The sequence below is a fragment of the Muntiacus reevesi genome, chromosome 2 (assembly GCF_963930625.1).
Source record: "Muntiacus reevesi chromosome 2, mMunRee1.1, whole genome shotgun sequence".
NCBI classification, from domain to species: domain Eukaryota; kingdom Metazoa; phylum Chordata; class Mammalia; order Artiodactyla; family Cervidae; genus Muntiacus; species Muntiacus reevesi.
The window spans coordinates 51,031,046-51,045,648 of NC_089250.1; the positions used below are offsets into that span (position 1 = coordinate 51,031,046).

Consider the following 14,603-nt stretch of genomic DNA (forward strand, 5'->3'; position numbering starts at 1 on the left):
CCTTTTTCTACCTTTCATAGCCCTTCTACATTTGTTTTAAATTATACTCAGCAGAAGGAACAGGGAAAATGCTTCCACTCCATCTTCTCACAAGTGGTAGACTCTGTGGCTCTTTTTGTTTATTTCACTTGTTTATCTGGTTTTGAGTGTGTGCATAAAGGGCTTTTCACACATCTCTTATTTTTCCCTAATACTTCCTCCTGTCAACTTTCCTGGTGAGTGTCCCCTTCTCAGGTTCACGCTGCTGGAGCCCACTGCTGTGTTTCCTCTGGACACCGCACTGCCTCCTTGGACTTGCCTCCTTCTCCTTCTCTCATTTCCATGATCTTGCCCTTAGTCAGTCAGTAATGTCCACATGGCCAAGAGCAATGTGAAACAGAGCAGTCTCAGTAGTCTTTGTTTTGTTTTAGGAATTGGCTCTCGAGTGTGAAATGGAAAGGCTTGAGGGAAACAGGGGTTGATGCCAAGTTGACACCTTGGAAAGAGACTCAGGACAGCAAGACTGCCATGCCCTTTCCTAGGGGACCAGCTGAGGGTTCCCTAACTTAGGAGGTAGAAGAGAAGGGAATGAGGCCTGATTTGGGAGAGGGAGGAGGACAAGCATAAGAGGGTGGGTCGGCTTTTGGAGACATCTGTGGCAAAGAATGGTGAGCCCGGGTCAGCAGGGCCAGCGTAGACCCCACCCATCACCCTCCAAGTGAGTGACAACAACTGAGTCAACTTCTACTGGCTACATGTCCCCGTGGTACAGAGCTGTGCAGAGCCTCATCTCATCTCCCTGGGAGGATCCCAGCACTTTGTTGATGGGTCTCAAGACTCTTCTTAGAAGCCCTGCCTGAAACAGAAGGGGAGTCCTTGCCACCAAGTAGCTGTGCTGCCATAAAGAGGACTGTAGGTCTTGTTCTTGGAGGTTCCAGGTAAATGGGCAGAGGGGAGGCCCTCAGTGTCCCACTGGGTCCTCCTTACCTGCCAGTGCAGCCATTCCCCACCTGTGGGAGTGTTGGCCGCTACCCTTCCCTCAAGTATTGCTTCTGGCCCAGTGGGAGCTTCTGGACCCCGGGCTTCCAGGCTCCACCCCATCTGGCAACCTGTGGCCAATGACCAACTGCCCCAGGGGTACTACAGCCATCTCCTTGCCAACTGTCATGCCCTCCATGTTTCAGGGCTCCCGGGAGCATCACGTTAGGCCCCGCTGACGCCACATTCGCACTGAGCTCTCTCCCTCAGCCTGCTCTGCCTCCCATAGCCCCTTTCTTCCAGAGAGCACATCCACGTGCATGCCAGCCCCCATTTCAGGCTCTGCTTCCAGGGAATCCACCTAAGGGCTTAGGGCAAGGGCTGCATTATCAATGTCCGCCTTTCCTCCTGGGCTGTGTTGAGGGAAGAGGAGGCCTTGTGGCTGCTCTTTCCTCTGCTCTGGCAGCCCCACTGCACACGTCTACACACAGGCACATGTGCCTGCTTGCAGCCCTCTCCCCCCACCTTTTGCAACTAAGCTGCTCCCTTGTAGAAGTGGGCTTGGAGGAGTTCTGTCAACCTAGAGGCTTGATTATGAGTTTTTGGTTTTCAGGTGAGACTGAGAGGGGATGGCCTCACGTCACTCAAAAAGGGGCAGAGCGCTACCTGGTAGCCCCTCGGTACCTGCTCCCGCCCCAGCCTGCCCTACCCCTCCTCTAGGGCTCCATGCTGCAGAATCATGGGCACACCACTGACAGGCGTGCCAGGCTGAGGCCTGAGAGCAGCCACTCAACCACATTCCACGAGGCAGGCAGTTTGTCTTGGCAAAGTGGCCCTCTGGGCCTGGCTCCAAGAAGGGCCTGGGGAGCAGCCCAGACAAACTCGCTTTCACCACAGAAGCCAAAGCTGGCTGGGCTTGAGTCAATGCCCGTCCCAGAGGCCAGACCCTCCTCCACCCACCTGAAGGTGGACTCAGGCCCTGGGTGAGGGGGGATGTGTGGAGGGGGGCTAGGTTCCCAGCTGGGTGGAACCCCAAAAGAGGCCACAGGGGCAGGGAGCCAGGCCAGAGGGCTTTCTTGCCCAAGCCTCCACCCCGAGGCAGGCCTTCAGGAACTGGACTCACGGGATGGCTGCCCATTGTAGCATGGCCTTTGGCCACGGTGCCAGGTGGACAGACTCTTACACCCTGGCCACAGGGAGGCACCCACACCTCCCCTGGGGGCCCTGGCAGCTCACCCCAAGGGGCCCATGGCACAGCCAAGGGTCCTCAAGGCAGTGTTCATTCCCAGGCTGGCAGGGAATGAGGAAGGAAAGGCTTTGGAGAACCAAGATGCCAGGATGCTGGGCTCCAAGGAACAACAGATCTCTGCTTGACGGTGTTTTCCTTCCCCTTTTTTAAAACACTTGGCTCTTTCTCTCTCAAGGAATAAAATTGCCACAAGGAATGTGCATAAATATCTTGTTTGTCTTGAAAGTCCTGTTTCTGTTACTGCCCTGCTGGGAAGCCTCTTCCATATCTTTAAAGTCACCAAGTCTCTTCTCTGTCTCCAGTGGGGGCTGTGTAGGTACTCAGAACACCCCCTCTCCCTTCACAGTCCCTTCAGCTCCAATCCCAGCAACTGCCCCTCCTCACTCCCCATCTCCTCAGGACTGAGGCAAGGCAGGGGCAGGGGTGGGCTTGGACACCTTCTCCTTTGAGAACTGAGTAGAAGCAGGAGCTCCTGGACAGAGGGTCCATGAGTGTCTTTCTGGAACTCCAAAAGAAGGGACCCAGAGCTAAGAGTTCGGCTGAGAGGAGACAGGTTTGCATCGAGGTAGAAAGACTTAGTGAGAGTTTGATTTGTAATGGTTCAACATTAGACATATAATGAATGCAATTCAGCACATTAACAAAATAATGGAGAAATTCATATGACTCTCAATTATATGCACATAAGCATTCCATAAAATTTGGCATCCATTCATAATTAAATTTTTTTTTTTTTTTTTTTTTTAGAAAATTAGGAATAGAAGGATGCCTATAAAACTAAACATGACACTTAATGTTAAAAGTTTGCCTTTCAAGACGAGGTATGAAATGAAATTGCCACTAACACTACTCCTATTTAACTTTGTATTGAAGGCACCAATGGTATATTTAGGAAAGAAAAGAAGGATTGGAAATGAAGAAATAACACTGATGATAACACAGATGACAATATCAACTTAAGAAAATCCAAGATAATCTGTGGATAAAGTATTACTATATGTGAGTTAAACTTGACCCCTTGCTCACACCATGTATAAAAACTGAAGTATCTTCTTGATTTGGGGATAGGTGAAGATTTCTTAAAAAGGATACAGGAAACTAGCCATAAAGAAAAGATTGATAATTTAGACTACATTCAACCAAGATATTCCAGTTTTCAAAAAATCCCTTAGTGAGAGTGAGCAGGAAACTATGGAAGAAGTGATAGGAGAACATGAGTCCATTGGAGAGGTCAATGCCCACATCAATCAGAACTCTCACTTTGGGGGTCTTCTTATGAACACCAGACTTCAAAGTAGCTGGCTTCAAGATGGCTCATTCCCTTCTGTCACCCAAAGTGTGTTGTCACTGCCTGCCAGAACGGCAGCAGAGGAAGGAAGCTCGTGGGTGTATGTGCAAAGCTGTGGACAGGGAGGGGAAGTTGGTCAGACCAGGAGAAGGAGCAAGGAAGAGCCTGGCTCTTCTAGAGCCAGGGGACAAAGACACTGTGTGTGATCTGTGAACTTCTTTCTATCTGGAGAAGTCATCTTAGGGAAAAGACAAGAGATTTGGGGGCCCACTTGAAACACCTCAACCATGTATAATGCTTGTCTCATTCTAAGCCAACCATATGGTGGCGGAAATAGACCTTAGAGGTTACTCTGGCAAACAACTAATAATTTATATTCAAGGGCATGAGGTTTTACTGTTTTAGCTTTCACATTTATGTCCACAGTTCATCTTAATTGATTTTTGTGAATGCTGTATAATAGAGGTCAAGTTCCATCTTTTCATATGAATATCCAATTGACCCAAAGTCACTTATTGAAAAGACCAGACTTTCTGCATTGCACGTCAGTTTCCATTTTTCTGGGAGATTTTTCTCTTTTTTTTTGGTTGTACCATGTGGCTTGTGAGATGTTAGTTCCCTGACCAGGAATTAAACTCGGGCCACAGCAGTGAAAGCTCTGAGTCCTAACCACTGGACTGCCAAAGAGTTCCCTGGGAGATCTTTCTTTTTGGAGGAAGCTAAGGGCCCTTGCAATATGGGCAGGGATGGGAGGAGGAGGATGTTTAGCAAAACAGTCAGCGTCAGGGCTGGTCAAAGCTGCGGTCGGACTTCCTTGGAGTCAGTGAGGCCTGTTCACAGTGGGTCCTGTCTGGGCCAAGTACAGCCCCAGAGGCTGCTGGAGGATGCAGAGCACAGAAGCCTGGTTCTACTGGGAAACAAGTGGGAAGGACACAGGATTTCCTGGGAGATGCTCTTTCTCTAAAGGTCAATCTGACCAACAATCTGACCTCCATCTTATTCCCAGCCCATCAGCCCTGTGGGGAAAAAAAAGCCTGGTGGTGGGCTGATGCTGAGAAGGATCCCTTTGTCATCTGGCATCTTGGTACCTCAACCAGAAACAGTCTGAGCAGAGTTTGTGTCATCTGGTCCCAGGACATGGAGATGAAGAAAAATTCATAACTGACTTCAACTAGGAAAAACCAACTTCCTCTTCCACTGCTGGACTGCCTGAGGCCATCTCCAGTGCACACAGTCATTCCTTATCCAGACCCCCTCATCTTTACCTCTTCATTGTGCACCTGTCTGACTCCATCTGCCAGAACTGCATCTCTTTGTCTGAGAGCTTTCTCTACTTTCTGGGGCCTGTTGTCACCCTAGAAGTTCCAGGAAGGTGGTGCTCTCCTCTCACAGCTCCCAGAAGCTTCTGACCACTGACTGATGCTTGCATCTTGACCCTCAGGTGGGAAATCTCTGAGGCATGTGCTTTACACGATTTCCCAGAGTTCTCTGGTGGGACTAAGCCTCAGATAACTCACAGAAGTGACTTGCTTACACACACACAGTATTGGGCTTCCTTACCTCCCCTGCCTCCCTTCCTCTGTCTCTCACTACTGCTTCCTGAGATTACCTCCCAAATAAACCCACCAAGACCAAATCTTTGCCTCATGCTCTGCTCCTGGGGGAATCCACATGAAGACAACCCCCATTCCAGGTGCATGATGCCACCCTAACCGATATGATAGGCACAGGGTTAGAACTTTCACCACTGGCCTGTTGCATCCAGGCCACGGGTCAATCCCCGTGAACTAGTCTTGTCTTGCCTACAAAGCCTCAGGACTCAGCTAGAATAGGACCTGGTTATATGCTAGTATTTGTTGGGCAGTGGGGTCTCCATAGAGATTTACATAAGATCAAGACTGAGCTTCTGTCACTAGCTTAACATCACCCTGACTCAGGATGGCTGGACAAACTTTATTTTCTTGGGCTCCAAAATCATGGTGGACGGTGACTGCATCCACGAATTTAAGAGACACCTGCTCCTTGGAAGAAAAGCTATGACAAATCTAGACAGCATTTTAAAAAGCAGAGATATCACGTTGTTAACAATGGTCCTTATGTCAAAGATATGGCTTTCCCAGGAGCCATGTACAGATGTGCAAGTTGGACTGTCAAGAAGGCTGGGCGCTGAAAAGTTGATGCTTTTGAACTGTGGTGTTGGAGAAGACTCTTGAGAGTCCCTTGGACTGCAAGGAGATCCAATCAGTCAATCCTCAAGGAAATCAGTCCTGATTATTCATTGGAAGGACTGATGCTAAAGCTGAAACTCCAATACTTTGGCCACCTGATGCAACAAACTGACTCATTTGAAAAGACCTTGATGCTGGGAAAGATTGAGGGTGGGAGAACGGGAAGACAGAGGATGAGATGGTTGGATGGTATCACTGTCTTGATGGACATGAGTTTGAGCAAACTCTGGGAGATAGTGAAGGGCAGGGAAGCCTGGCATGCTGCAGTCCAAGAAATTGTAGAGTCAGGCACATCTGAGCAACTGAAAAACACGATGGCTGGAGCTATGGAGAATGGAGGACCTTTCAACTAGAGAACGCTGGAAGTCCAGAGACATGTTCTGACTGTGAGATCCGGAAAAAATGCCTTTGTTGCTTTGCTGGAAGTGCTACAGACACAGACTTGCTTGCAGGCTTGTCCTGTACTGACCCATGACTCATGGTCCAGTTTCACTCACTAATTTATCAGCTACAAAAAGGCTTGGTGTGATTATTTGCCAGATATGGTTAATAGTTTTCATCTCAAGTGACAGCCCTGATTAGAGACTGTGTTAAAAAGGATTTTGTGACCCTGGTGGTTCTGTGGAATAGTAGAACTGTTGGTTCTACATGTCCATCAGACAGTGAGTCCCCTCAGACTCACTGTTTCAGAATATGTTTATAACATCCTACAACAAAGCCTCCTGGTGGCTTTTTCTCTGCAGGATGGTTGGATGGTATCACTGTCTTGATGGACATGAGTTTGAGCAAACTCTGGGAGATAGTGAAGGGCAGGACAAGCAGGGCAGAAGTGTCAGAAAGTTAATCTCCTGGGAGAAGCCTCTAGGCAGTGACAGATGAGGGCTGGAGGATCAATATCCCAGATCCTCTGCCTTTTGGGTGAGAAAACTCAGATGTGTTCTACACGGTCTTCCAGAGTTCTCCAGCAGGGAACCTGTCCCAGGTTCTGGCTATAGGGGTACCAAAACCAAGATACATGAGAAAGAAAACTGTGTCAGTCAGCCTAGGCTCCCAGGACAAAATACCATTGACTAGGTAGCTTAAACAAAGAAATTTATTTTCTCATGGATCTGGAAGTTAGAAGTCCCAGATCCAGATCAAGGTGCAAGCCGATTGGATTCCTGGCGAGGACTCCTCCTGACTTGTAGGTGGCTGCCTCCTCGCTGTGTCCTCACATAGTGGAGAGAGCTCTGGAGTCTCTTCCTCTTCACACAAGGTCACCAGTTTTATCAGCTTAGGGACCCACTCTTATGACCTCATGTAACCTTAATCACCTGCTTAAAGGTCCTATCTCCAAATACAGCCACAAAGGCGGAGGGGTTTGGGCTCCATGTATGAATTTTGAGAGGACACAATTCAGTCTAGAGCAAACATCATAAGTGATTGGCTCTACCTGCTATGAATGAGGGAGTGGGAAGTGTTTTTACTGATTGACTGGCTGCACTGAGCAGCTTGTGGGATCTCAATTTCCTGAAACTGGACCCCCAGCAGTGGAGTAAGTGCAGGGTCCTAACCACTTGACCCCCAAGGAATTCTCAGGTGTGGGCAGCATAGACTCAAACTGTGGCTTGAGCAGTTGTGAGATCTATGAGGACAAATACCACATCTTCTTTACATCAGCCACAGCACCTGACCCGTTCCAGGAATCAGAGCTACCACTACTCAATAATAACCTGTTATCTCGTAAGATCAGCATGTAGCAGGTAATCAGCTTAGGAGGGCCCTGGACTGTAGAAAGTGCTCAAAGCCTGCATGGAACAGGGTGTGGCTGCCAGGCTTTGGGGCTCGGCAACATAGGCTGAAGGTAGGAACTGAGGGGAGGCCAGGCAAGCACTAAGAAGGCAGGATGACCCAAGGCTACCCCATCTTGGGCCCAGGTGAGATGACTCCCAGGGATTGGCAGGAACACAAGACAAGAAAGTGGAGGTCTCTGAAGGACAGGGCCAACCCATCTGCCTTGGCAAGTGTATTTGTCCAGAGACCTGCAGGGTGCGGGCTTATTGACTGGGGAAAGACAGGGTTTCCAGAGGCCAGAGTCAAGGAGTGCTGGTGGGAGAGAGAAGGAAGCCTGAAGCCTGGAGCTGGACCCTGGGCTCTCTGGACAGTGCCACAAAAACGTGGCTCCCAGTGTCATAGAGGCAGACCTTTGGGGTCTAGGGAACACTGGAGGGGATAACTGGGATTCATCCCATGAGTTGGGTGAATGAGCCTGGGAATCTTGTCTTTCTAACCACCCCTCTTCCCAAACTCTGGGACAAGAGAGCTGGCAAGTGCCTAGACCTGGGAGAAGGGAAGAGGTTAGGGTTGTTAGGAGCCAAATTTCCCCACCCAGAGGCCTCCAGTCAGGAAGGATTTCACTTCCGAGCCTCTGTACATTGGGGTAGTATTTAGGCTCTGTTTTGGTTCCCAGCAATGTCCTTCTGACAATCCCCACTCCAACCCACTTTGGTCCCGGTCAGACAGCTGGGGGACTGGTGCCTCAGTGCCCAGAATGTGTTCCCAGTCAGTGCTGTCAGGGCTGAGCCCATGTCCTGGGTCTTCAGGCCTGCTGACTTCCCACCCCTCCAGAGCCCCCCTATACAGTACCTGAGAGCATATATGGGGCAGGGAATACTTGCTCAGTTGAACTCCGATGCTATTGAAAAAGTCCAAGGTATAAGAAGGCTGTTCAGGGGCATTTTATAGCTGCAAAGCAGACCCAAGCCAAGGAAGTAGACAAGAGAGGCCAGGTGACTAGCTGCATTTGTGTTTATTGTTTTTTTTTTTCCAACCTCAGCAGAATATGAGGCCAGGGGCAGCTAGACCCATGGTTCTATGGGGCCAGCTAGAGTCATCTGTGTGGAGGGCCAGAGTCCATGAGACATTCATTGAGGGCAAGGTCAACCAATCCAGGGGGCCTAGCACCTCCTCTTCTGTGTCCTTCATGCCCAAAGCCCCCTCTGGGATTCATGATGTGGCAAGAATGAGTGAGCAGGACCCAAGGAGTGGGGCAGCCATGGGATCAAGTAGCTGTCAGAAGCTCCATGGGAGCCTAGGCAGGCTGCTGGGCACCACCCCTTGCCCCAGAGAGAACTGGGATGCTGGGATGGTTGAGATGATCAGATGCAAACAGGACCTTCCCGGGCCACCTCTCTCTGAGCTCTTTCCCACAGTCCCCGTCCCTGCTTGTACCACCAGATGTCCTTGGTCTGTACAAAGTCCATCTCTTTCAGAGGAACTGACCCAGCGAGTGAGGTCAGGCATCCCAGCACCTCCCTAGGACGCCCTCCTAACAAGAGCATCAGCACAGTGCTGGGGCTTCCAACAAGCCCCAAGAAAAGGGAGGTGAGAGAAGCCTGTAGGACTGAAGTGTCCTTGAGCACAGGGAGCAAGGCCTCTCCCCGTTCAGGGTTGTGGGTTGAGGTCTGCCTGCAGCCCTGGCCCTGCATCTGTCTGTGCTGTCATCCACAGCATGGGTGTGAATCCTGGAGGGACCACTAGTCTGAGTTCAGTGGGAGCAACACCTGTAGACCTGGTGGGAAAAGGAAAAGACGAAGATCCTGGAGGAAGGCTGGCCGCAAGGCGACAGGAAGCCACTTCTCTCTTCTTGTTTAGCCTGGGCCACTGGGTTTTGTGGTCCTGACAACTGTCTAGATGGGCCCTGGAGAGGGAGCCCTGGACCTCGATTCCCCATCCCTGCTAAAGTCTTTTGGAGAAAGCCCATCCAAGGGCCGGGGCGGGGGTGGGGAAGGCAAGACCCAGCCAGAGACCTACCGTAATTAGGAGTACGCCAGGCCTTGAAGTCCCCGAGCTGGAGAGTGAAACTTGTCAGAATCTTCAAAAGGCTGGTCTACAGTAACCAAGGAGGGAAACCATAAGCCATGTGTAGCCTGGACCCCTCTCAACTGGAAGCAGCAGGCACTTTTTGAGGGCAGAGGTATCAAGAGCCTTGAAGGTAGTCAGCTACCCCCACTCCTAGCCTGGGCCCAGCACTGCAGTTAGGTGAGGTGTGTCCCCCACACCTCTTAGGAGGTGCAACCTCAAGCCCTTGCTCCCCTAGTTTCTTCAGTCAAGACAGATGACTCTGGAGGTCACCTTCTTCTTCCCTCTTCTTCCCAGCATGTCTCCTTCAGAGGGCCTCTCTTAAGATGAGGAAGTGGACGGCCACATGTCAGGATGGGAAAGGACAGAGGGCAGCCTCCAGAAGTACCTGATACCTAATGCAGTGATGGCAGCAAGTCTTCCTCCCACATCCCACGAAATCCACCCCTTCCATCACTCTTGCCGCTGCCTAAACCCCTTGCTGTGGTTTGCTGCAAGAGAAACGGGGGGTCCTCTGTCCTTCCTATTCCCTGCATTTTAAGCTTCAAACACACTTAAGAAAAATTATCCAAAAATTGGAAACAAGGCCAAATATGACCGTGTTCTACCTCAAATCATCCTAGAGCATCATCTAACAAGCTACCCCAAGAGTCATCTTATTCGAGGGGATGCAACTCTTTTTGACTTGTATATACATTACTGGTTAGAGCCCAGGCTTTGTTAAGTTGGATGTTGACTTGGAAGAGATTGATAAATGGTATATAAATTATTTCACTAATGGACTAGTGGGAGGGGTGACCTGGTCTCAATTCCCTATCTATAAAATGGGGAGGGCGAAGCTAGGCTAAACTTAATCTAAGGTCAGCCTCCCTCCTTTCAGTGAGGGACCAGGTCTCTCATGATGGTGTATGCTACCCTCCGGTGGACACAGGGAGGTACAGGTCAAAGGCACGCAGTCCACGGTAGGGTTCCTCCAGCTGTGTGTCGGGTCTCTACTCTGGGCTCAACTGGATGAGGCCTTGGAGTGGTTTCCAGACCTTTTCTGACTAGTATCTGAGTCTTCTTGATGGTCCAGAGTGAGACCATCCCAAGCTATGAAGCCCAGGGAAGAGGGTCCAGATAGGCCTCCTTGGACCCCTGCAGAGCTTCCTTCTCTGCACCCCCCCAAGGAGAACTGGGCAACTGGCTTGAAGCTCTTGTGAGAAATGGATGGAGTGGGCCCCGCAAGTCCAGCTGCTCCACCAGGTAGGTCCCAGCGAGGCAGCACAGCACTCACCTGGAAGCCCCTCTCCGTGGGTTCTGGGGCAGGCCTGGGGTGGAGAGCTGGGCGGGCGCAGCACGGGGGCAAAAGCGCTCCTCTGTTTGACAGCGGAGATCATGTGGACAGGCGAGAAGGAGAAGACGCTGGTGGTAGGGGCAGCCGCCGGGAGGGACATGGAGGAGGCAGAGGCCAGCGGGGGGCTAGAGGGCATGACTCCGGGGCGGGGCGGGGAGGGGCAGGCGCAGCAGGGAAGGCAGTGGGAGACACAACAGGGAGACAGCACCAGAGTGAGCAGCCTGGTTGCTGTCCTGGCACGAGTAGTATGCCCTGTGCGGGCTGCTGAACTGGGTGCCAGGCTCAGCCCTCAGTGGGAGGCTGTGAAGGTTTTGGGGTGACCAGTACTGTGTAGAGTCTGGAGGCAGCCTGAGAGCCTCTAGGGTTATGGGCTAGCACTTGCTGTTTGGGGCAGGGGGATCTAGAGACCCTTTCTCTTAGGGTTGGAGATGATAAGACCAGAAGAGGTTAAAAAAAAAAAAAAAAGAAAGAAAGAAAGCAAAATCAGAACATCCAGTGAAAACAAATACAGAGAGGTGTCTGTAAAGATAGGAATGAAGATGAGATGGAACAAGTTAGGATTCCTGCTGAAAATCACTGGGATTCTGAGACACTCAGAAATACTGATGGGTCCTGGGGCATCAAGGTTAGAGTCAAAGGTCAGGGTTCATAGCAGAGCTGGGGCAGGTAGTCAGAATGAAGTTTGGGGGGTACACATAGGCTCCTGTTATAAGGCCCCTCTGTCCAGGATCACAGCTCACACAAGAACCCTAACTCCCCCCCACAAATATGTTCCCCTTACCAATTACATGCCCCTTGACCCCCAACACTTTGTTCTCTTCCAGCTTAATGCCAGTCCTCATCATCTTCAGTTCTGGTCCTAGAGGCCTCCTCTATCTCCTTCTTCCCGCTCATCAATTTTAAGGAAATGTACAAAAATCCACATGCTCAGATCGTCCTGTTCTCTAACCCCCTGACCTCCATGGCTGTGGCTTGTTCTCCTGGGAATGACCAGGGAGCCTCCCACACACAGCCTTTGCCTGCCCCTCCTTCTTGTAGTGTCCTCTCTTGGGGCTCCTGCCCAGGTCATTTCTGGATCCCTCTTTCTACATCCTCATCTGAACTCAATTCCCCGCCTCTCTTCCAAACACCAATAGGACTGTGATTTGAGTGTTGTTCAAGCAGCAGGCAATGGGGTGAGGGTAGGGGTTTCCTGAAAGAAACCAGTAGCGTGAGAAAACTGCTTTTGGCATTTAGAACACACTCTCATCCCCATCCCCCGCCCCCCACTTTGGAACAGTGATGCCTTCAACAGCTGTCCCTTGTCCCTATTCCAAATGTGCTCAGCCCCGTGGATCATCTCCTTTAAGACAAAGCTGACTGTTAGCTAATGAGGCCCATGGAACTCCACGGAGGGCTTGAGATGAATGGCAGAAATGTACTCTAGCTTTCAAGGCCCAGAGCTCACAGCTGCATTTTGCAGCTTGGGTAGTACCGGGAGTTGCAGGTCAGTCCAGAGCTGCTGGTGGCTGAAGCAGAAGGCAGAGAAGAGCTCTAAGCAGACAGCCTCTGGCAGGGATAGTTCCGGATGTCATTACAGGCATGCCCTGGCAAACTCACTGAGAATGATACCCACTGGAGTGCCACTACAAAGCACGCACAAGGGGAGTGATGGGGACTGGACAGGACACTACTAGATGGGACTGGAGTGGGGCTGTGATGCTGGAATAGGGCACAAGCAGCTATGGAATTCTTGACCTCTTGGCTGAATGGGAAGACTTCAGGCAGTTGGCTTTGGCCCTCTGGGGGCCCCCACTGCCGACTGATTGTACTGCGTGTGTGATGGATAAGGGGGGCTGGTGTTCCAAATTCCACCAGCTTTGATCTGGGGGGAACCCTGAGACAGGTGTAAGAGTACTGTGCAGAACTGAAGCAAAGTGGGAGCACTGGAGCCTAGCTAGAGCAAAGAGGAGACAGGAGTCTTGGTGGGGACACCAGCACAGGGGGCTTCTGGTCCCAGACACTGAGCCTAGGCCAAAGGCAGAGACCCAGAATCCAACTCACAGCCAAAAAGAGAAGTATCTAGAATGTAGGCCATGGCAAGGAAGTCTAGGCAGGTGCCAGATATGTTGGTCTTCAGCAATAGCAATAGGCTAAGGAAAGGCAGGAAAAGCCACACAACCAGCTCCTTCTTGGCTGGCTTCCCCATTCCTCTGGCACAGCAGTGTCTCCCAGGAATCAAGGTGCGTGCTCTCTTACAATTGCTGGGCAAGCTCCTAGAAGGTGAGCAAGGGTGGAGCTATCCCCCAAGCCAGGTTCTTTACAGAGTAAGTGCTTCATACATGTCTGCTGAATAGCTAAGCTATAGGAACCTGTAGACAGGCTCTTCTGGAACTTAAGTGTTTGAAGGAGGGACTTGAGGGCCATGCATGGTAAAAGCATAAATGCCCTCTGCTCATCTACCCAGCTCTGAGCTACCCACCCTAAGAAACCATACAGAAGATGGTTAGCGCCCACAGCTAGTGCTGGGATGCAAAGTCACACACTCTTTCTGAGTTGTGTCCGAGCCCTTTATGCACACTTGCACATTCAGGTCTGAGAACAACCTTAGGCAACAGGGGACACTGATCCTGTTTTACAGAGAAAACTGAAGTAACTTGCTGAATGTCAGCACCTCATTTCAACAATCAAATGCTGAATCCAGGTGTCTGACTACACAGAATTTTCTTGCTCTGCACAACCAGACTGTGGGAGCCACACCTTCCCTCCTCAAGCCCCCGCGTCTCCTGGGGGCCGTGGGGCCAGGTGGACGCCTACTTTTCTTGCGTCCTGAGTTCCCCAGGCTTCCGGCAGGGGGCACCAGCCCTCCTCCTGAAGCCCTGGCGTACAAAGGGAAGGCGGGCGGTCCACTAGATTAAGGGGGAAACCCTCCTGCTAAAGCTCATTTCAGCAGGAGGGAAAAGCTAGAAGCGATGTGCACAACTGCGGTCAGCAAAGAGATAAAGGTGCGATAAGTGTCCCGGCCCCAGGGTGGCGGGGTGGGTCTCCAAAGGCAGAGCGAGGTAACACACAGGAGGGCAAGGCCAAGGGTCGACGCTCGCCGGACAGGTGCCGGGAGTTCCTCCCAACCCCATAGGCTAAGAGGGGGCCGAGCTGAGCCCCATTCTGCTCCCCAGGGTCTGGTCCGTCCCCCCCCCCCCCACCCCCCGGGCAGGGGACACTCACTGGCGAAGGGTGAGGTGGCCGTGGAACCATTGAGGAAGCTGGGGGACCCGGGCACACCGAGGCCGGTCACGCCCGGGGCCCCGTAGCCGCCGAGGCCTGCTCCGAGGCTGCCGCCGTAGCCGCTCTGCTGTGAGCCGGGGCTGGGCGCGAACCCGCGCGGGGACGCGCTGCCACAGCTGCGCGCATACCCTGCGGGAGAGCGGCCGTCAGTGGCGCGCGCCCGCAGGGAGGGGGCCTCCGGTCGGCGGCGGCGGACGCACCTGGCTCCGGGCCCGGCGTGGCGTCCCCGACGGCGATGGCCAGCGGGCTGCTGAAGGCGTTGATGCCCACGACGGCGGGGTGCGGGTGGCTGGGCGCCAGGGGTCCGAGCGGCGCCGGCGCGCGGGGGGCGCTGTACAGAGCCTCAGCCACGTCCGCCGCGCGCTTCAGGAGGAGCTCCTGCGAAGACAAGAGCCGGCACGGCGGAGGCAGCAGCGGGCGCCGGGAGGCGGGCAGCCCCGG

The 14,603-nt window shown here is 52.1% G+C and overlaps 1 protein-coding gene across 3 annotated transcripts in view; it reads right to left on the reverse strand.

Annotated features, from left to right (window-relative positions):
• Positions 1 to 8,506: 8,506 nt before the first annotated feature.
• The window catches only part of EBF4 (EBF family member 4), a 55,164-nt gene continuing 49,067 nt past the window's right edge, over positions 8,507 to 14,603 (reverse strand). For 2 of the 3 annotated variants that reach the window (XM_065921562.1, XM_065921561.1), the window contains 5 exons: positions 14,363 to 14,540; positions 14,103 to 14,291; positions 10,839 to 11,036; positions 9,515 to 9,590; positions 8,507 to 9,272 (listed from right to left, as the gene is read on the reverse strand). In XM_065921562.1, the coding sequence (XP_065777634.1) occupies positions 9,520 to 9,590; positions 10,839 to 11,036; positions 14,103 to 14,291; positions 14,363 to 14,540 (636 nt within the window). In that variant the 3' untranslated portion in view covers positions 8,507 to 9,272; positions 9,515 to 9,519. The remainder of the gene's footprint in view (positions 9,273 to 9,514; positions 9,591 to 10,838; positions 11,037 to 14,102; positions 14,292 to 14,362; positions 14,541 to 14,603) is intronic. The other variant, XR_010661460.1, reaches the window with a different exon arrangement.